Source organism: Pelophylax lessonae, assembly GCF_965119305.1.
Source record: "Pelophylax lessonae genome assembly, chromosome: 5".
Classification (NCBI taxonomy): Eukaryota; Metazoa; Chordata; class Amphibia; order Anura; family Ranidae; genus Pelophylax; species Pelophylax lessonae.
In genome coordinates this window covers 368,024,930-368,046,131 of record NC_138772.1, presented here as the reverse complement: position 1 = coordinate 368,046,131, position 21,202 = coordinate 368,024,930, and the positions used below count along the sequence as shown (strand labels likewise).

The 21,202-nt window shown below is 39.5% G+C and overlaps 1 protein-coding gene across 1 annotated transcript in view; it reads right to left on the bottom strand.

Moving 5' to 3' along the window:
• NETO1 (neuropilin and tolloid like 1) overlaps positions 1-21,202 on the bottom strand; it is a 204,861-nt gene that overhangs the window by 25,123 nt on the left and 158,536 nt on the right. The window contains exons 8-10 of the mRNA XM_082259265.1: positions 18,820-18,933; positions 12,569-13,124; positions 11,231-11,305 (exon numbers count right to left, since the gene is read on the bottom strand). Coding sequence (XP_082115391.1) covers positions 11,245-11,305; positions 12,569-13,124; positions 18,820-18,933 — 731 coding nt within the window. The 3' untranslated portion in view covers positions 11,231-11,244. The remainder of the gene's footprint in view (positions 1-11,230; positions 11,306-12,568; positions 13,125-18,819; positions 18,934-21,202) is intronic.

Here is a 21,202-nt window from a genome sequence, read left to right as displayed (position 1 = left end):
CACCCCTTGCCAGACCATTCGGTTGAAATCCTATAACGATTCCCGATTTTAAAATCTTCTGGGCCTATCCTTCAACACGAGCATTACAAAAAAGAATGAATTGCGGTTATATTGGTCCACTGACCCAATTCATCAAATGCACGTGTTCTCTGCTGCTATGTCCAGGACTCGATACAAACACATATTTTGGTTCATGCATTTCAGCGGCAATGAACTCTGTTGTCCTCGGAGAGACCCTGAATATGATCGGCTCCACAAAATTCGGCCCCTCGTAGACCACTTCAATCAGCGGCTTGCAGCCTTGCTTACCCCCCAACAAGATATCTGCATTTACGAGTCCCTGATTAAGTTTACTGGCCGCCTTGTTATCAAACAGTATCTCCCCAGCAAGCGTGCCAGATACGGGGTCAAGCTGTACAAGCTCTGTGACAGGGCCACAGGCTATACAGTTAGTTTCCGTGTCTACGAGGGAAAAGATAGCTCTGTGGAGCCCCCCGACTGCCCAGACTACATAGGGAGCAGCGGCAAGTTAGTTTGGGACTTGGTGTCACCCTTATTCGGAAAGAGGTACCACTTGTACGCGGACAATTTTTATTCAAGCGTGCCACTTTTTAGACACCTCTTTCAATTTAAAATTGGCGCTTGTGGCACCATGCGATCTAATCGCCGGGGCTTCCCCCAACGGCTAGTAAATGCCCCACTGAGCTCGGGGGAGAGAGCCTGCTTGAGGTGCGATGAATTGCTTGCAGTGAAGTGGAGGGACAAACTGAACATTTTCGTTCTGTCCTCCATTCACCCAGACACGGCAGTTGAAATTACTACGGTCACCGGTGTTGTTAAAAAGAAGCCCCTCTGTGTCCACGACTATAACCGTAAAATGGAAGGGGTGGACTTCAATGACCAGATGATGGGACCGTACTTAATTGCCTATAAGGCCAGACAATGGTACAAAAAAGTGTCTGTATACAGACACTTGGCTATTTACAACGCTTTTGTCTTATACAAAGTGTCTGCCAGAACATTATCCTTTTTTAAATTCCAAGAAGAGATAATCAGAGCCCTTCTATATCCAGCTGGTGCCCCTGTCCAAATTCCCCAACCAGATGCAGTGAGCCGGCTGCATGAGAGGCATTTTCCGGAATTCCTCCCGAGTACCCCTACCCAAAGATACCCCCAAAAAAGATGCCGTGTCTGCAGCAAGTGCGGATTTAGGCGTGACACCCGTAATTATTGTCCCGACTGTCCTGACCGAGCTGGTATTTGCCACGGTGACTGTTTCTGTCGCTACCACACACTAGTGGATTATTAGCGTAGGGTACAGTACGGCACAGTTTAGGGCACATTTACACAGGGTCTCAAAAGATGTTCGATGGCTATCGTCATTTTGAGAGACCCTAACCTGGAACCTGGAACTCTAACATTGAAGATAAAAAAAAAAAAAACATAAAATAAAAAAGCCACAAATAGTTGTCGTCTAAGTTATTTTTATGTTCTTCTACACTTCCTACTGTACTTATACTGTACTTTGTTTTTCATTCTTTTGTTAACCTGTTTCTCTTGCAGGTACCCGTCGGCTGCCACATTGATTTTATATATTCTGACACAAACAGCGTTTGCGCACAGCATATATAGATACCTCTGATGGCAGCAGCTGTGGTAGGCTGATTTCACCACTGCAGTTAAAATACCTTTAGGTATACGTGGAATATTGTCATATATACCCACCATTAAATCAGTGGGTTTGGCTGTTTGGGCGGTTAATGGTGTGTAATACTACACAATATTCCTGTGGTGATTTCTGTTAGGTTCTCTTTTTTTTTTTTGTTCAGCCCACAGGCTGCATGAAAAAAAAAACCTACACTATATGCCAAACAAGGACCAGCAATGTACTGGTATGTTGCTGGACTTTGAGTGGTTATACCAGGATGATGCCTGCAGATTTAGGCATCATCTTGGTATCATTTTTTACAGCCAGCGGTCGGCTTACATGTAAAAGCAATCCTAGCGGATAATTGGCCGCTAGACTGCTTTTACATGCAGTGGGAGGGGACTCCCCCCCCTTTTTCTCTGGCTCTCCTGTCCCACCGGTTAACACGAGAGTGCAGTCGTGGTTCAGTTATCTAACCATAGAGCTGATTGGAGATGAGAATGGCTCCAATCATCTCTATGGCCTAAGATATCAGAAGCTACGAGCATTTCATGACTTCTGTTTCGCCAGAAATAAACAGCGCCATTGGGAAATTGGGAAAGCATTTTATCACACCAATTTTGGTGTGGTCAGATGCGTTAAGGTCAGAGGAGAGATCTAGAGTTTAAAAAAAGAGTACCTGTCACTGCAGATTGCTATAATAGTGGAAATTTAAATTCACTGTGACAACAATAAAAATGATTAAAAAAAAAAAAAATGAAAGAAAAGGTGTCAAAATAACATAAAAAAGTAAAAAAAAAAAAAAAAAAAAAAACAAGCCCCCCTGCCCCCCCCCCGTGCTTGCACGCAAATGCGCACACAAGAATTGGTCTAGTGTCATATGTAAACCGCAATTGCACCATGCATGTGAGGTATCGTCGCGAATGCCAGGTTGAGTGCAGTAATTCTCCTCTGTAAGTCCAAAGTGGTAACCTGTAAAGACTTTTAAAGGCTTTTAAAACCGTACGTAGTTTGTTGCCGCTGCACGGGCGTGCACAATTTTTAAAGCATGTCATGTTTGGTGTCTATGTACTCGGCATAAGATCATATTTTAAATTTTACCAAACAATTAGGAATTATATAGTGTATTTCTGCATTAAATATAAAAAAGTGTTTTTTTTAATGCAAAAATTGCGTTTGGAAAATGTGTGCGCAAATACCGTGTGACAAAAAAAACTGCAACATCCACCATTTTGTTCTGTAGGGCCTCTGCTTTAAAAAAATATATAATGTTTGGGGGTTCAAAGTAATTTTCTTGTAAAAAAAATATATATTTTTTCATGTAAACAAAAAGTCACAGAAAAGGCTTGGTCTTCAAGTGGTTAGAAGAGTGGGTGATGTGTCGCTAAGATTGAGCATAAAATGCCAGGACTGTTCAAACACCCCCCAAATGACCCCTTTTTGGAAAGTAGACACCCAAAGATATTTGCTGAGAGGCATATTGAGTCCATGGAGTATTTTACATTTTGCCCTAAGTTTCAGGAAAATTACAATTTGTTTTTTTTTTTTGTTTTTTTTTTTACACAAAGTTTTCACTAAATGATATATTGCTGTATTTTACCTCTGCACTACCTGTCACAGTTTCAGAGGCCCTGAGATTTCAAGATAGCACAGAACTCCCCCCCCCAAATGACCCCATTTTGCAAAGTAGACACTCTAAGCTATTTGCTGAGAAGCATGGTGAGTCCATGGAATAGTTTATATTTTGCCACAAGTTTCGGAAAATTATTATTTATTTATTTTTGTTTGTTTTTTTTACACAAAGTTGTCACTAAATGATATATACATGCCATGGGTATATGTGAAATGACACCCCAAAATACATTCTGCTGCTTCTCCTGAGTACAGGGATAGCCCATGTGTGAGACTTTTTGGCAGTCTAGCCGCGTACAGGACCCCAAAAACCAATCCCCACCTTCAGGCTTTCTAAGGGCGTAAATTGTTGATCTCACTCCTTACTACCTATCACACTTTTGAATGCCATGAAATGCCAAGATGGCACAAAACCCCGCAAACTACCACATTTTGCAAAGTAGACACTCCAAGCTATTTGCTGAGAGGCATGGTGAGTATTTTGCAGCTCTCATTTTTTTGGGGAAAATGAAGAATAAACAGGAAAATGCATTTTTTTCCCTCTTTTTTCAATTTCCAAAACTTTGTGACAAAAAGTGAGATCTGCAAAACACTCAACATGCCTCTCTGCAAATAGCTTAGGGTGTCTACTTTCCGAAAAGGGGTCATTTGGGGGGGTTGTGCTGTCTTGGCATTTCATGGCCTCCGAAACTGTGATAGGTAGTCAGGAGTGAAATCAAAAATGTATGCCCTTGGAAAGCCTGAAAGTGGTGATTGATTTTCGGGGTCCTGTACTCGGCTAGACTGTAAATTTTTACTATAAAGACTGAAATGAAGACTGTGTATTTTGGGGTGTCATTTCACATATACCCATGGCATGTGTGAGAAATATATAATTTAGTGACAACTTTGCGTAAAAAAAACAAAAAAAAAAATAATAATATATTTTCCGAAACTTGTTGCAAAATATAAAATATTCTATTCACTCACCATGCCTCTCAGCAAATAGCTTGGGGTGTCTACTTTACAAAATGGGGTAATTTGTGCTATCTTGAAATTTTAGGGCCTCCGAAACTGTGACAGGTAGTGTGGAGGTGAAATGCACAATTTACGCCATTAGAAAACCTGAAAGTGGTGATTGATTTTCGGGGTCCTGTACACAGCTAGGCTCCCAAAAAGTCTCACACATGTGGTATACCCATACTCAGGAGAAGCAGCAGAATGTATTTTGGGGGTGTCATTCCACATATACCCATGGCATGTGTGAGAAATGTATCTTTTAGTGACAACTTTGTGTTAAAAAAAATAAAAAAAAAACTGTAATTTTCCCAAAACTTGTGGCAAAATATAAAATATTCCATGGACTCACCATGCCTCTCAGCAAACAGATGGGGTGTCTACTTCCCAAAATGGGGTCATTTGGGGGGGTTTTGTGGTATCTTGACATTTCAGGGCGTCCTAAACCGTTATAGGTAGTGAGAAAATGCAATGAAAAATGTACGCCCTTTGAAATTCTGATGGTGGGGATTGGATTTCGGGGTCCCGTACATAGCTAGGCTCCCAAAAAGTCTCACATATGTGGTATCCCTGTACTCAGGAGAAGCAGCAGAATATATTTTGGGGTGTAATTACACATTTCCCATGGCATGTGTGAGCAATATATCCTTTCAATGACAACTTTGTGTAAAAAAAAAAAAAATTTTTTTTAGTAATTTTTCAAACACCTGTGACAAAAAAATGAAATATTCAATAAGCTCAACATGCCTCTCAGGACATTCCTTAGGATGTCTAATTTCCAAAAAGTGGTAATTTGGGGGGGGGGTTGTACTGCCCTGCCATTTTAGCACTTCATGAAATGAGATAGTCAGTCAAAAATTAAAGCTGCTTAAATTCCAGTATTTACACCATAGTTTGTAGACGCTATAACTTTTGCGCAAACCAATAAAAATACACTCACTGAGATTTATTTTGTCAAAGACATGTAGCTAAATACATATTTGCCAAAATATATGACATAAATTGAGTATATTGGATATTTTTTAAAAGACAATGTTGATAATTTCATTTTTTCTCAAAATTTTCGCTCTTTTCTTATTAATATCGCAAAAAATAAAAAGCGCAGAGGTGATCAAATACCACCAAAAAAATCTATGTTTGTGGGAAAAAAGGACGTAAATTTCGTTAGGGTACAGCATTGCATGACCACAAATTGTCAGTTAAAGTCACGCAGTGCCGATTTGCAAAAAGTGGCCTGGACGTAAAATGAAATGCAGTTTGAAGGGTGTGTTCAGATGTGGCAGCCGACAAATTTGTAGAAATGTGAACGTACTGTAAGTAATACATTTTCTAATTGTAGCAATTCTATGCATTATATAATTGATGATTTCATAAATTGTTCAAATACTCGGTGGTCTATCAAGTAATATGGATTTGTGACTTAAAATATATAGGGAAAACAAAGGGAAGTTTGAGGGCCCAGATACAGGAAGTCAAGTAGTGGTATATTTTGTATGACATGTTAGCAAAATCCCCTTTAACCACCTCCCACCCGGGCCATTGTAAATATACGGCCGGGTGGGAGTCTCGTCCTTCTGAATGGACGTTCCGGAACGTCCTTCAGAAGGAGAGAGATCGCGCCGCCGCGGGCACGCGCAGCGGCGCGATGTCGATGTGCCTGTGTCCCTCGGACACAGAGCAACATCATTCGGCAGGAGGGCCCTGTGATTGGCCCTCCTGATCACATGACGGCTTTGTCCAATCACAGCCGTCATGTAATGTCAATACAGCCGTTGTAACGGCTTCGATCTCTTCTCCTCCTGACAGATCCTGTCAGTGAGGAGAAGAGAAGAGGATCGGTGCTGCTGCTGGGGTGATCAGTGAGTATTTCTAATTACTCACTGATCACAGGGGGGGTCTGTGCTGGTAATCAGATGATTGATTACCAGTACAGCCTTGGGGGGGAGGGGTGCCACTAAGCCACCAGGGATGCCCACCCATGACCACCAGGGATGCCCACCATGGCCACCAGGGATGGCAAGCAGGGCTCAGAGAGCCCCCCAGTGCCCTCCCTATCAGTGTTGCCCACCAATGCCATCTATCAGTGCTGCCCACCAGTGCCGTTATTGCCATCTATCAGTGCCGCCCACCAGTGCCCATTACTGCCCACCAGAGCTGCCTATCAGTGCCCATCAGTGCCCCCCATCAGTGCCGATCAGTGCCCCCCATCAGTGCCGATCAGTGCCGATCATTGCCGTCCAACAGTGCCACCTATCAGTGCCCATCAGTGCCGCCAATCAGTGCCCATCAGTGCTGCCTATCAGTGCCCATCAGCGCTGCCTATCAGTGCCCACCAATGCTGCATATCAGTGCTATATATCAGTGCCACATATCAGTGCCCATCAGTGCTGCATATCAGTGCTACCTATCAGTGCCCATCAGTGCTGCATATCAGTGCCACCCCATCAGTGCCACCCCATCAGTGTCTCCTCATCAGTGCCTGTCAGTGCGGCATCATCAGTGCTCATCAGTGCAGGAAAAAACATATCTATTTACAAAATTTTATAACCTAAACAAAAAAACTTTTTTTTTTTTTTCAAACTTTTCAGTCTTTTTTTATTTGTGCACCAAAAAAGAAAAAACCTGACGGTGATCAAATACCACCAAAAGAAAGCTCTATTTGTGGGGAAAAAATGACACAAATTTGGTTTAGGTACAGCGTTGCATGACCGCGCAATTGTCATTCAAATTGCAACAGCGCTAAAAGCTGAAAATTGGTCTGGGAAGGAAGGGGGTTTAAGTGCCCAGTATTGAGGTAGTTAAAGTGAAGGAAATGTTGCACCTTAATGTAAGCCAGAGAAGAGGAGTTTTGATGAATGGTGGTTACAGAAAGTAGGTATTTTAATTTATAAATGCTCAACTATTCCCCCTATGGGACATAATAAAGAATTAAAAGAGGTATGTACCTTTTAAATTATGAGGAATTTATAACTAGAGGGATATGGTGTAGTAAGATTAAGGAGTTATATGAGAAGAAACTAACAAATAACCACTTCCGGTAGTAGTACATAGGTCAAAATTGAAATAGAAATATGGCAAGCAGTGGAGGCTTTGGGTGGCACCAAGTTCATGTCTATGTCCAGCCAGGTAAAGAGGAATATTTCCTCTTACAATGTTTTCATATGGGGGTTGTGTCTGTGTCTGACACCACTCCTCGAAACTGGCTTCTGGAGAGAGCAGTAAGGCTGCATTAGAAGCTGCAGCATGTCAGATACAGCCTACCTTGTTTTCTAGCTAGCGGACATACAGTATCTTCAAGCTCTTTCCTCCCCAGGCCTACTGTCCCTTAATTTTCATTTATTGGATGTCAGTAAATAAATTATGGAGACTCAGCAAGTGAACATTACTAGAGCTTCCTTTGTTTTCAGTAAGCTATGTAGTGTTGGCCCCTCCCACCAACCATGATCTCTCTGAAAACTGAAAAGTTTTATTTAATATCTGCATTAGCATTTTGATGAGGAGGAAAAGAGGGGAACCAGGAAATGCAACATATTAGCAAAATAAATATCATATTTAAACCTGAGAGATACATTTGTTGATCTCTGTCATTTAGCATTGCTTCAATGCACTCCAGATTTAATTGCAACAAAGTCTACCTGTGTTTATGGTGTTCCTTTGTGTAGTTAATATTCTTCCCACAGTAAAAAAAAAAAAAAGTCAACTGAATTTTGCAGCAGGTGGGTCTAGAGTGTTTGCACATCAGCAAAAAGGCAATTAAATCTGAAGATTTCACAAGGAAACATACAAATGTAATTCCTAACACTGTAAAATGGGCCTCAGTAAAAACAAAGGTTTATAATGGATAATGCTTGCCAACAATTATCTATTCAATGGGGTTTATATTTAACAGGAGGTCTGACCTGGGAAAAGGAAACACCATATAAAAATAGCATTTTTGCAGGGTAATTCCACCCAAATTTGATGATGATTTGCTTTTTTTTGTGCAGATTTCAAGTGAACCTTGTTGGCCACTTTAAAGCTTTGCAAGTAAAAGCAGACACAGCGAAGTCATTTTTTTCATGTCATGACTACAGCCCTGGCCAAACATTTTGAGAATGACGAAAATATTAATTTTCACAAAGTCTGCTGCAAAGTCTACTCCAGAATGTTATGAAGAGTGGTCAGATGAACTGAAATTAACTGCAAAGTCCCTCTTTCCCATAAAAACATAATCCCCCAAAAAATGTCCACTTAATTTGCCACAAAAGGACCCGCTGACATCATGTCAGTGATTCTCTTGTTACCACAGGTGTCACTGTTGATGAGGACAAGGCTGGAGACCACTCTGTAATGCTAATTGAGTTAGCATTACAGGCTGGAAGCTTTAAAAGAATAGTGGTGTATGAAATTACTGTGCTTCCTCTGCCCATGGTTACCTGCAAGGAAACATGTGAAGTCACCACTGCCTTGCACAAAAAGTGATTCACAAGTAAGGATATTGCTGCTATTAAGATTGCATCAACCATTTATCGGATCAAGCAAAGAAGAAAAAAAACGTCCAAAAGTGGGACTACTGTAGGCAATGTCAGACACCAGGCACAATGACCAAAATGGTCATTGTGCCTGGTGTTCAACATTGCCTACAATAGTACCATCTTTGGAGGGTTTTTTCTTCTTTGCTTTATTATTTTGGATGATGGTATTCTCACAGCCCTCCACCACTTCCTCCTTTTACATTTATCGGATCAAGAACTTCAAGGAGAGAGGTTTAATTGTTGTGAAGAAGACTTCAGGGCACCCAATAAGTCCAACAAGTACTAGGACTGTCTCCTACAGTTAATTTAGCAGTGGGATCAGGATACCACCAGTGCAGAGCTTGCTCAGGAATGGCAGCAGGTGGGAAAGAGTGCATCTGCACACACAGCGAGGTGAAGACTTTTGGAGGATGGTCTCGTGTCAAAAAGGGAAACAAAGAAGTCACCTCTCTCCAGAAAAAACATCAGGGACAGACTGATATTCTGCAAAAGGTACAGGGATTGGACTGCTGAGGACTGAGGTAAAGTCATTTTCCCTGATGAATCCCCTTTCGGATTGTTTGGGGCATCTGGAAAAAACCTTGTCCGGAGAAGAAAAGGTAAGCACTACCATCAGTCCTGTGTCATGTCAACAATAAAGCATCCTTTAGATGCTTTATTCATGTGCAGGACCATTCATGTGCGGGTTTTCTTCTCAGCCAAGGGAATGGTCTTACGGACAATTTTGCCTTAGAACAGCCATGAATAAAAAATGGTACAAAAACATCCTCCGAGATCAACTTCTCCCAACCATCCAAGAACAGTTTAGTGATGAACAATACCTTTTCTAGCATGATGGAGCACCCTGCCATAAGGGAAAAGTGATAACTAAGTGGTTTGGGGAACTAAACATCAAAATTTTGGGTTCATGGCCAGGAAAGTCCCCAGACCTTAATCCCATTGAGAACTTGTGGTCAATCCTCAAGAGGCGGGTGAACAAAAAAGACCCCCACAAATTCTGACAAACGCCAAGCATTATGCAAGAATTGGTTGCCATCAGTCAGGGTGTGACCCTGAAGTTGATTGACAGCATGCCAGGGTGAACTGCAGAGGTCTTGAAAAAGAAGGTTCAACACTGAAGATATTGACTCTTTGCATTACATAGTTACATAGTTACATAGTAGGTGAGGTTGAATAAAGACAATAGTCCATCCAGTTCAACCTGTGTAGGTGTGTGTGGCTGTACTCATCTCACATACCCCTGAATGTTCTGATCCTTGAGATGTAAGTCTAAGAGTCTTTTGAAAGCCACCATACTACCCGCAGAAACCACCTCTTGTGGTAGAGAATTCCACAATCTTGTAGCCCTAACAGTAAAGAACCCCCCACGTTGCCTGTGGTTAAAACGCTTCTCCTCTAATCGCATTGTATGCCCTCGAGTCCTCATGCAATCCCTTCGAATGAACAGCTTTTATTTTTTTTTTTTTTTTATTGACAATCTAGTTGTCAATAAAAGCTTTTGACACTTATAAAATGCTTTTAGATATAATTCATATATACCATAGTAACAATTGGCAAAAAGATCTAAAGACACTGAAACAACAGACTTTTTGAAAATGCATATTTGTGTCATTCTCCAAACTTTTGGCCAGGACTGTACACTCTGCCAGCAGTCATTTGTATTTCCAATGAGATTGAAGTCTACATTTGGAAAGAATGACTATTTACAAAAAGGCATACAAAGCAAATGATTTTCTTTTTTTTCTGTTTTGTTTTGTTGTTTGTTTAAGAAAGGTAATATAAAGCATTTTGTGTTAAGCCGACCAGCATGAACGGATGAATTACAATTCATGTACGGGTAGGCTAGTTGTACTGAAGTCGATTGATGGATGAGTTTTTTTATGTTGCCTGATCACTGTTGGCAGCTATAGCCGCCGACAGTGATCATTGTATTCTGAGGATGGGGAAAGCTCCCCATGCTTACAGAGTACAATAGCACAGTGGGAGGAATTCCCATACAGTGTTGATGGGGGGGGGGGGGGGGAATCAAGCAATTTTCTTTTCTTTGACCTGTGGTTGAAGGAAAGGAAACTGCATAATATGTGGCCTGCCTTATGGATACATTTATTCTGAAAAGTTTTAATAGCTGACATGTTCATTTTAATCATCCGCTCTACTTGTTCACAAATCTCAAGAAAGTTAGTGCGTCTTCTGGCTTTGACCTTTGCATCACATGCCGAACATGCTATTTAATGAGCAACGATAACAAACATATCATTTACACCTGCTGCACTAAGCTGCATTTCAAATTTTCCATAAGCAATCATACATCAAAGAAAATGTAATTACTATAAGACATTAAACTGCATCATTTATTTTCATGCATAGGTGTTAGTGATCCTTTAATGTTGTTAGTTACAGTTAAAATGCAATAAAGACATGCCACATAATTCAGACTTACCTTCGGTTTGCTTCTCATACCCTAGTTGTGTTGTATTCAGTTTCATGTTTGTTTAGAGACCCAATGAGGCAGAACCTGGAATGTTACGGCTATTTCACTCAATATGTTTGCATAAAACGGATTACATTCAGAGATAGCTTAAATTAGTGAATCACAGCACAAAAACAAACTGGCATGCAACACACTTAAAGAAGAGAGGAGTTTTTAAGAGATAAGTGGTTTTAATGTGCAAAGAAAGGATGTAGTGCATGTGAACAAACACAGAAGCACAAATAGGCATGCATTTCAAACACAGAAAACATACAAAAGAGTATTAGAACATCTAGTGATTTATGGAAAGGTTTTACCCTAATGTGGAAATACTTCTAATGTACTGTATAGGCATTCATTGAACATTTCATATTAAAAAATGTTATGCACCAAATAGTCCTGTTAGTTTTTATATTGTATTATAAATCAGAACCATGTGCCATATGTAGATGAAATTCATAAATAAGGTTATAATGCAGGGAAAATTGGAAAGTTTCATACAGCATATGCTAGTGTGGCTCTGCATGCATGTAGGTACATGACAAGCATTGCGATATTAAAAAAGTGCAATCTGAATCTAAAATTATCTATTCTCCATTACCATCATGTGATAGAATGCTATAATCTAAAATGGTATATACTTTTTGTATTAATCATGAACTATGATAGCTCCAGTTTTCCGTAATACTCAAAAAAAAAATCAGAAAAGAAGTCTTATTTTTTTCTGTTAATAACACAGAGAAGTCACTGAGTCTCAAGCATTCTGTTTTGTGTCTGTTTCAATGATTTATTGTTAATGTCATGCTATATATCTAAAAAAAAGCCAATACTTTGGGGCCCCACAGAGTTCCTTTCTCATGACAACTTATCACTAAGTTACTCTAAGGAAAGGACCCTGAATCATTAGCTATTTACCCTATGTGACATGAAATTTCTCATGATAAATTGTTGAAATGGAGGGTGGAGACTTTTTTATTTGTTATCTGGACCTTTGCACGGTATCATCTACTGTGGTCACTTTAACTTCCTGCTTGTTATATAGCACTGTAAGGATTGTGCACCTCAAAACAAGAATTTTAGCTTACTTTTTCCTGCGACAACTGATGTGTGCTTATTGCAAATTCTATTTTTTTTTTTTTTTACTGTATCTGTTTTTCTTCTGAATAAAAGGAGCAAAAATGTAAGAAACAAATTTTTAAAGTGATGTAAAGGAAAATGATAAAACTTAAAAAGATAGTAAGTGATTTTTTTGAAGATAACAACAAGTCCTTAGATAAAAGTCTTCATCAAAAATTTATTGATACTGACCGCTGGACTGATTTGTCATGTCTCGACAGCCTGTGGCTTGTGGTGGGGACTTCCTCAATTTCATCAATGTCACATGTTTCTGCTGCATCCTGTGAATAACTATGCTTCATTACAAGGATGTTTCTTCTGTTCATTGGTTGTAAACTAGGATTAGCGGGTGGGTTTGGAGTGTCTGTTAATATAGTAGGCTCCCTTGTGCTAAGGTTAGTACGGCTGCCCTTAGCGCTAGACAGTGATCCACAGTGATGGTCGTGAATGCATTTTGAAGATGATCTCCGTAATTTATGGTAGTTCTCAAAATCCTCTGTGACATCAGAAATGTCTGCTGTAGCTCCCGTACCTCTAAGAGTACATAATTCATAATGGGGAGGCTCAAATACCTCCTGGAACACTGTTTGGTCAAACTCTGCTTTCCTTTGGACGTACTTCTTACGAGGTTGCTTGATCTGTACAATGACAGATATTATAATGAGGATGATAACAATGCAAGAGGAGACTCCAATAACTGTCCCGCTAGTATTGGTAAGCTGGTCAAAAAGGCTTGATTTTCGTTTTTCTGCAAAGAAAAGGAAAAACAATTAGTGTTTATTTTGTTGGTATCAAATGCTTAAAGAATATCTAAAACCAAAACTGTTGTTTTTTATATTTTGGATATAGTATGGAATAAAAAAAATTGTCTTTTTCAAGCATCTCATTGGCAAGATTACTCTTCACTTACTGTCCTGTAGATAGAGCAGGAAATGAGACATAATCTCTATAAAGCAGGAGTCTTTAAACTATGGCCCTCCAATTGTTCAGGAACTTCAATTCCCATCATGTCTGTGAATGTTAGAGTTTTACAATGGCTCTTGGGATGTGTAGTTCTGCAACAGCTGGAGGGCCGTAGTTTGAGGATCCCTGCTCCAAAGTGAAGGAAATTACTACTTCCGTATGTGTCATCAGAACAAATTGTCTCTATTTGAAGATTTACCCGTGATTTTTTAAATTCTCATCCCTTTGAGCCAGGGTGACAGTTTTCCTCAGGACAGAGAGAGTGAATCTCTTAGCAGAGGGTTTTAACCCATCCCTACATGCTCCAAAACAAATCCTGTTAGCCTTACCACTAACATTGGTATACTCCAACATTGATACTCATGAGAAAAATCATGAGAAAAAGGTGCAGCTTTCGCTGAAAGAACTACATCAAAGAGAGGGCAGAGATAAGCAGCTCACATGACAATAATTCATTCTAAATGAATTTCTCTTTTCAGACTGCTTCAGTATACTAAAATGCTGCTGTGTAGAAAAGTCAGTTAAATATGGGGATTCAGTTCACTTCCTATTCAATCGTTGCATTACATTGACTCCTATTGTTAGATGAAATTACAAGTTAAATGTATGCACTCAGCTTGTCAAGACTCATTCAGTATTAGGCTAGGCACAGAGACATGATTTGGGTGGTAAAGAATAGGGCAATTTGAAATCAAACTTTCCTTCATTTGTGGAAGATCATTCGTGATTTTTATTTTAAGAACATTTAGAAAATCAATCTGTAGAGCTGTAATTTTTCAGCCGTTTTCTTTTGGATGAATGATCATTTCACACATCTATAGTATATTCTCATCTTAAGATAATCAAACAATTTTAAAGCACATATGTACATTTCTTGGTCACCACATTTTAATATGGTCTGGCACCATTGCCTCTTGCATTACTAACTTACTAATGGACATATCAGCATGGATGTCGCACCATTTCCATTACATTTCTCTAAAACCGAGCTGATAATATTCTTCTCCACCCATGCCCCCCTCCATGACTTTTTCATCAAAACCAATAAAGCAAACCATCAATCGCTCCCCTCACAGATGTATTCCTAGACTCTGACCTAGCCTTTCAGCCCCAAATCCAATCGTTGTCAAAAGCTTGTAGACTTCACCTCTGTAACATCTCTAAAATACGCCCCTTTTTTACTAATAAAACTACCAAGTTACTCATTCACTCCCTTGTTATCGCTCGCCTTGACTATTGCAACTCTCTCCTTATAGGCCTACCTCTCCATACACTATCCCCTCTTCAGTCTATCATGAATGCTGCTGCCAGACTCATCTACCTTACTAACTGCTCAGTGTCTGCCACCCCTCTTCGCCAATTCCTCCACTGGCCAAGAGAATACAATTCAAAATACTATCTACAACATACAAAGCCATCCACAACTCAGCCCAGAGCTACATCACCAATCTTATCTCCAAATATCACCTAAGCCGTCTTCTCCACTCCTCTCAAGACCTCCTGCTCTCTAGCTCCCTTGTCTCCTCCTCCCATGCTCATCTCCAGGATTTCTCCACAGCCTCTCCCATCCTCTGGAATGCTCTACCTCAATCTGTATGGTTATCTCCTACTCTAGCTGCCTTTAGGTGATCCCTGAAAACTCATCTCTTTAGGGAAGCCTATCACACCTCCAACTAATCTTTTACCACTCCCATTAGCTCATTCCCCACATTTGCAACCTTTTATACTATCTGCTGCACCCTATGAAAGATGCTTTGCACAAAAGATTGCACATACAAAAGTTATTTCTCAAGTGCTTGGCACTGCCTGATGCCTATAGGTAGCCACAGACATGTTAATCTAAAAACATACCGTAATTGCAATTTTGTCATTTTTTATTTTGAAAAGAGTGGGGAAAGAGGAAAGTGAAGGTAAATCCCCCTTTCAGAGAGGTGTCATTGAAACAGCTGTTTCCTTTAACAGATTTCCCTCCACTTTCTGTAGGGACATGGCAAGGGGAGGCATATAAGCATATCCACACAGTTTACTGTGACTGATACTTTCCGTGGTAGTTTATCCTCACTTTGTGGACACTGACAAACATGCGTAATGCAGTGCTTTGTTTTTGTTTCACTATCTCTGCCATCATGACTTGTAAGGGGTGAGAGGAAACAGTGGTCATGGCCAAGAGGCAAGATGACACTGATATGAGTGCAAGATCATGTGACAGCCGACCAGCAGAGAAGGGAAAAGAAGTGGCAACTAAACTAGATCAATATGTCTGCAGTCCAGCTAAAGATACTGTCCCTGCAACAGATTGTACTGCTCCTGTGACTGATGAAAAAGAGCTTCAGGAGGAGCTTTGTGATCTGCGGAAGACGGGACTGGCTTGGGAAGCAGTGATTACCCTTACCCTTGCAGCTCAGTGGCAAAGCTCCCTGATGAGGATGGTCAAATTCCCACTGATTCAGAGGTAGAACCTACTTTGAAAGATTTATCAGCCATTATCAAATGTAACTTCTCAGTGGATCAACTTAAAGCTCAGAGTGGGGATATGGGTGAAGCAGTTTCCCAGTTATGAGATCTACAGAACATTTAGATAGAGAACAGTGGCTATATAGAGCAGAGTAAGTGATTTACGGGACAGATTTGAGACTGGATCCACTTGCAAGAGATACTTCATCCACACTTGGGCTTGCTTAAGGTGAAAGGATAAGTCCAGGCAAAACCTAACTAACACTAAACCTGCTCTGTGCCACATTCTAAACCTAATCTATCTAACCATGTAAAGCAAAAATCACTGTACTTACCTTTTCTGCACCCGATTCGGTCCGGTCTCCAGCGATGGAAGCTGTGTTCAGGAGAGGACCAACAATGGCTGTGAAATGAATGGGAAGTGACATCACCCATAGACTTAATATGGGACTTCCATTGTCGGCTGCCTCTCCTGGACCTGCCTCCATGCTGAAGCCACCGCTAACAGCTCAGCATGGGACCAGATCAAATGCAGAATAGGTAAATACAGCGATTTTTACTTTATAAGGTTAGATAGATTAGGTTTAGAATGTGGCACAGAGCAGATTTAGCGTTCGTTAGGTTTTGCCCAGACTTATCCTTAAAGATTGAGGCTTTAGAGAAATGAATAAAGCATAGCAATGTCTGGATAGTCGGCCTAACATAAACCAGAAATATAGGCTTCATTTAGAAATGCTATTCCAATTCTTGCCTTCACCTATGCGGTGTTGTCACTATAGCCTACCAGGCATACAGAAAAAAGTGTTCCCTGTATCAAATATATATTTATGACAAAGAATGGCAAAAGGGATACAAAATAATTGATTTTATTATGCCAATTAATAAATTCTTGATAGAAACATTATTAAAATGTGTTTCCCTGGTTAGGGAAATACCAAAACCACATCTACTTTGCATGTTACCATGCTAACATAAAAACGCAAAAACAGTATATTAGAAGAATGGAAAATCCATAAAAGTGCATATAAGTGCCTTAAAATCATATATTACCAACTCATATACAGTATATGTATATGTAATAAACAAATTCATCATGATATTAAATAAATACTAATAATAAAAGTTCCAATTCATAAAGTCTGTGCTGTCATGCAAAAGAAAGTATATTAGAAAAATGCAAAATCCAAAAAATCTCTGTTACTGCAGTGGCGACGTCTACTACAATGAAATGTATGTCGGGTGGAGGTTGAAGCGGAGACTGAATGCCCGTTTATTTACTGCGGTTTGTGAGTACAGGCGGTCCCCTGGTTACAAACAAGATAGGTTTGTTCTTAAGTTGAATTTGTTTGTAGGTCGCAACAGGTACATTTTTTAAGTGTAGCTCCAGCCAAAAAACATTTTTTTACGTTTTTTGAATAGCACAGGAAAAGGTAAACACCCCTGTAACATTTGTTTTTCTGTCTGTACCCCTGTTCAGAAGATTTCCCTCACTTTCTGTCCCTATGACAATTGGATTTTGAAAATGTTGGGTTGTTGTGGAAACAAGGATTGGTGATAAAGCTTGAGTGGAGACACCTTTTTTTCTTATAACAACTCTTACAGGAGTGAATTTCCCTTCCTAGTGGTAGATTTCCTCTCCCTTCCAGTTGTCTCCCTCTGTTTGTAAGTAGGAGTCCTTGGTAAGTCAGATGTTTGTAACCCGGGGACCGCCTGTATATGTCTTTTTAACAAAAAGTGTTGTTTGTGGGCATGGTGCAATGAGAATTCCTCTTCCTCTTTCCACAAGAATCCTGCTCCATACGAGTATGGGGGTCTAATATATTTGCAGACGGTATCCAGTTTGAATTCTATGAAACAATACCATCAATTAATGGAAGGAGCTGTTTTCAGGGTGGTTTCTGATTCACTTATCTAATATACAGCAACATATATAAATTTCTCATTAAAATGCATTTATTTATTTAAATAAAATTAATTATAATACATGAAGTGTCTGTTAAAAAGAAACTAGTGTAAAAAACCTAAAACCGTCTAAATAGCTGCCTCCCCTAATCTCAATCAGCCTCTATAGTAATGATCATAAGCTGATACAGAACATAATGACACAAGACAAAAGCAGTATTTTTGTGGTAAGGGAACACTGAATCTTGTGATAAATTGTTGCAAAGTTATATAGTCCTGGAGGCTGCTGTCCAACAACTGTTGTGTCCTGCTGGACCTTTCTAGATATTTCTAAAAAACTGAAGAGATGGGAGTCACACTACTTTGTACAGTCCACAAAATATTTTAAAACATTTTATTCTGCAACAAAAGCTACAATAAACTCTTTTATGGACTATACAAACTAGTGTGGCACTCCTATCTCTTCAATTTTTAGGAGAAGAATACAGGAAATGTAGAGGGAATAGCTTATCGGTGTGCTGCCTACCCATTTTGTCAGAAGACTAGAAAAGCAATATTTTTTGCATGGGATTTGAGATGTCTCTTTTTTCATTATCTTATATTTTTTTGTTTTTCTATGAATCCTAAACTGAACATTAAGAAATACATTGTGCATATATTGTGATTGAATTGTGCATATACTGTATAGTGATTGCTCGTAATTATCATGTACAAAAAACTGTGCCAACACCCACATCCCAGTGGGGGGGGGGGGGATCGATGCACAGTAATAGTCCGAAGTATATAATAATACAGATACTCTACGAAGTAACAAAATAATAATTTAATAGTAAAGCCTCTGTACCTGCATTAGCATCATAAATAAATGACTGAAATGACAATATTGATTCAATCTTCTTTACAACTATAATTTACAGAGTTTTAATATTAACATGAAATAAAGCTTATTAAATTTAAAAATACATTTACAGCTATGTTGTTAATTAAAACATGTGTCTGAACCTCTAAGGTATGTCTCGCAATCTCAGCAAATATATATCACAATTGAGACAAGAGAATGATTAATAATCATATATGGTATATGTAAATTGCTTTGTGCAATCAATTTAGTTTCTTTTCATTACCTTTGCAGTGGTTTTCATCCCAAGGGTACACACAGTTCTGAACTCCATTGCAGACCAATGTATTATTAATGCACATATTACTATGACAAAAAAATGAATTTGCTTCACATGGGGCTAGAAAAAAAAAAAGAAAAAAAGGAACAGCATTTAATGTTTTAATTTTGGAGGGCATTCTGTTATCTATACCAACAAGAAGATGCATCATATATAGCATTTTTACAAAATATTTATGATTTTGCTTTGAAGTGGCAATGTTGATTCCAAGAAACATTTTGCTATCCATAAAGAATAAGTTCCTATAAAGTCTTGAAATAGCTTGAGAAATTTTACTTATTAACATTTACCAAGATTATTATTCTTTTCAATAAATTATTATTGTAAATTTTATCTGAAAGCAAAGTTGACAAGAGTTTATATTTTTTGCATACTGATTTGTAAATGCTACATACATACATACATAGGGGACTATGGTTAACAATTCTTGCCTAATAACATTTAAAATTAAGTTAATCTTATTACGGTTCAGTTTTTTTTCTGTGAGGTTATGTGTGACCCAGACCAAAGCAATAACAGAGAAAAGAAGCCTAGCATAGTGGTTGTGTTGTACTGCTAGGAGCAAGAAGTGGATCCTGCAAATGTAAAGTGAGAAATATAGTCTCGGTGGTGTATAATCTATGATGGGTGCCACATCCCTAAATCGATGCAAATGTAAAGGACAAATATGGCTGACCTATTTTGAGAACTAATCAATAATATATTGCCTTTCATTGCCCAATGTAAGATAATACCTGTAAAAGAGTAAATAGCCATCTTTTATGCCACCCACACTGCCAAACACCACTCTGTTCACGAGGAATCATTTTCTGAATTCCACTGGTAAAATTACACTTCCAGAAGTGTCAATCTACTGGGTTCCCTAAGCTTTCACTGGTTTCTCCTGCTAACCTCCACATCTGTATTGTATCCATAAGGCATCTACAACTGCTTAGCTAAATTTAGCTTTAATAGATATTCCTTTAAGATAGGAACTCTTCCCTTTTTGAGTATGGGTGAGCTTTACACAGGTTACCTCTGCTGCAGCATGCAGTGAATTGAAGCGGCATTAAAAAAAAATGTAATTAAAATAACAAACATGCTATAATTTCCTGCTCTGTACAATGGTTTTGCATAGAACAGCCCTGATTCTCTTCTGGTGCTGGTGCTCCAGGCTCCTCCTCCCACTCAGTGCCCCCTATGGAAAAAAATATTTCCATGGGGGAACTAGTGCGTGCTCGCTCTCAATCTGCCCTGTCTATGTCTATTGAGACAAAGCGTGCTGCTTGGCCACACCCCCCCCCGTTCACACAGCCCCACACTCGCTCAGAAAAGTATTTGGTTGACAGCCCAGGGAGGAGGCTGCCAATCAAATGTCCCGGGGGAGGCTGTTCCTAGTGCTAGGGACCCTAGCAGCAGTAGGGTCATTCATTTGAATCCCAACCACGGCACTACCTGCCTGGAGTTTGCATGTTCTCCCTGCACCTGCATAGGTATCCTCTGGGAATGCTGGTTTCCTCCAATACTCCAAAAGACATGCTGGTAGGTTAATTGGATCCTGTCTAAATTGTCCCTAGTATCTGGTCTCAACAATTTCAGTTGAGCAAATTTCTTAAAATTTGCTCTCCTGGTGAATCCCAAGAAACATTTCCTTGAGGGAAGGATACAACCCCACCACAGCAAAGCAATGTGGACCTCCAACCCTGGGGGACTACCTGGCAGGGGTGCCTATGCAGAAAAAACAGGTTCCTATTTTATAGAAAAGAAAAAACAATGTTTAATATGACCAGGCAGTGGCATTTTTTTTATTTTTGCTTTTTATGGCTGGGAAAACACCACCGAAAATGTCAAAATTAGAGACACAGAGAATGGGCTCTGGAAGAGAGAAGTGGTTAGCACTTCCTGCTAGCAGCAGTAGGGTCATCAGTTTGAATCCCAACCATGACACTACCTGCCTGGATTTTATATGTTCTCCATGTGCCTGCATATGTTTCCTCTGGAAACGCCGGTTACCTCCCACACTCCAAAAGACCTGCTAGTAGGTTGATTGGATCGTGTCTAAATTGTCCCTATTATGTATATGAATGAATGTGATTTAGGGACCTTAGATTGTAAGCTCCTTGAGGGCAGGGACTGATGTAAATGTATAATATGTAAAGTGATGTGTAAATTGACAGTGCTATATAAGCACCTGTATAAAAATAATAAAAATAAAATAAAAATAGATCAGAAACTTTTCTTGCAAAGCAGAAAAGGTTTCAAAGAATTAGAAGCAATCTTTTTTAAAAGATTGTGGAAGTGTAATGAGATTTCTCCACTGTGTGTCATTACTGCAGGTCAGCAAACTGAC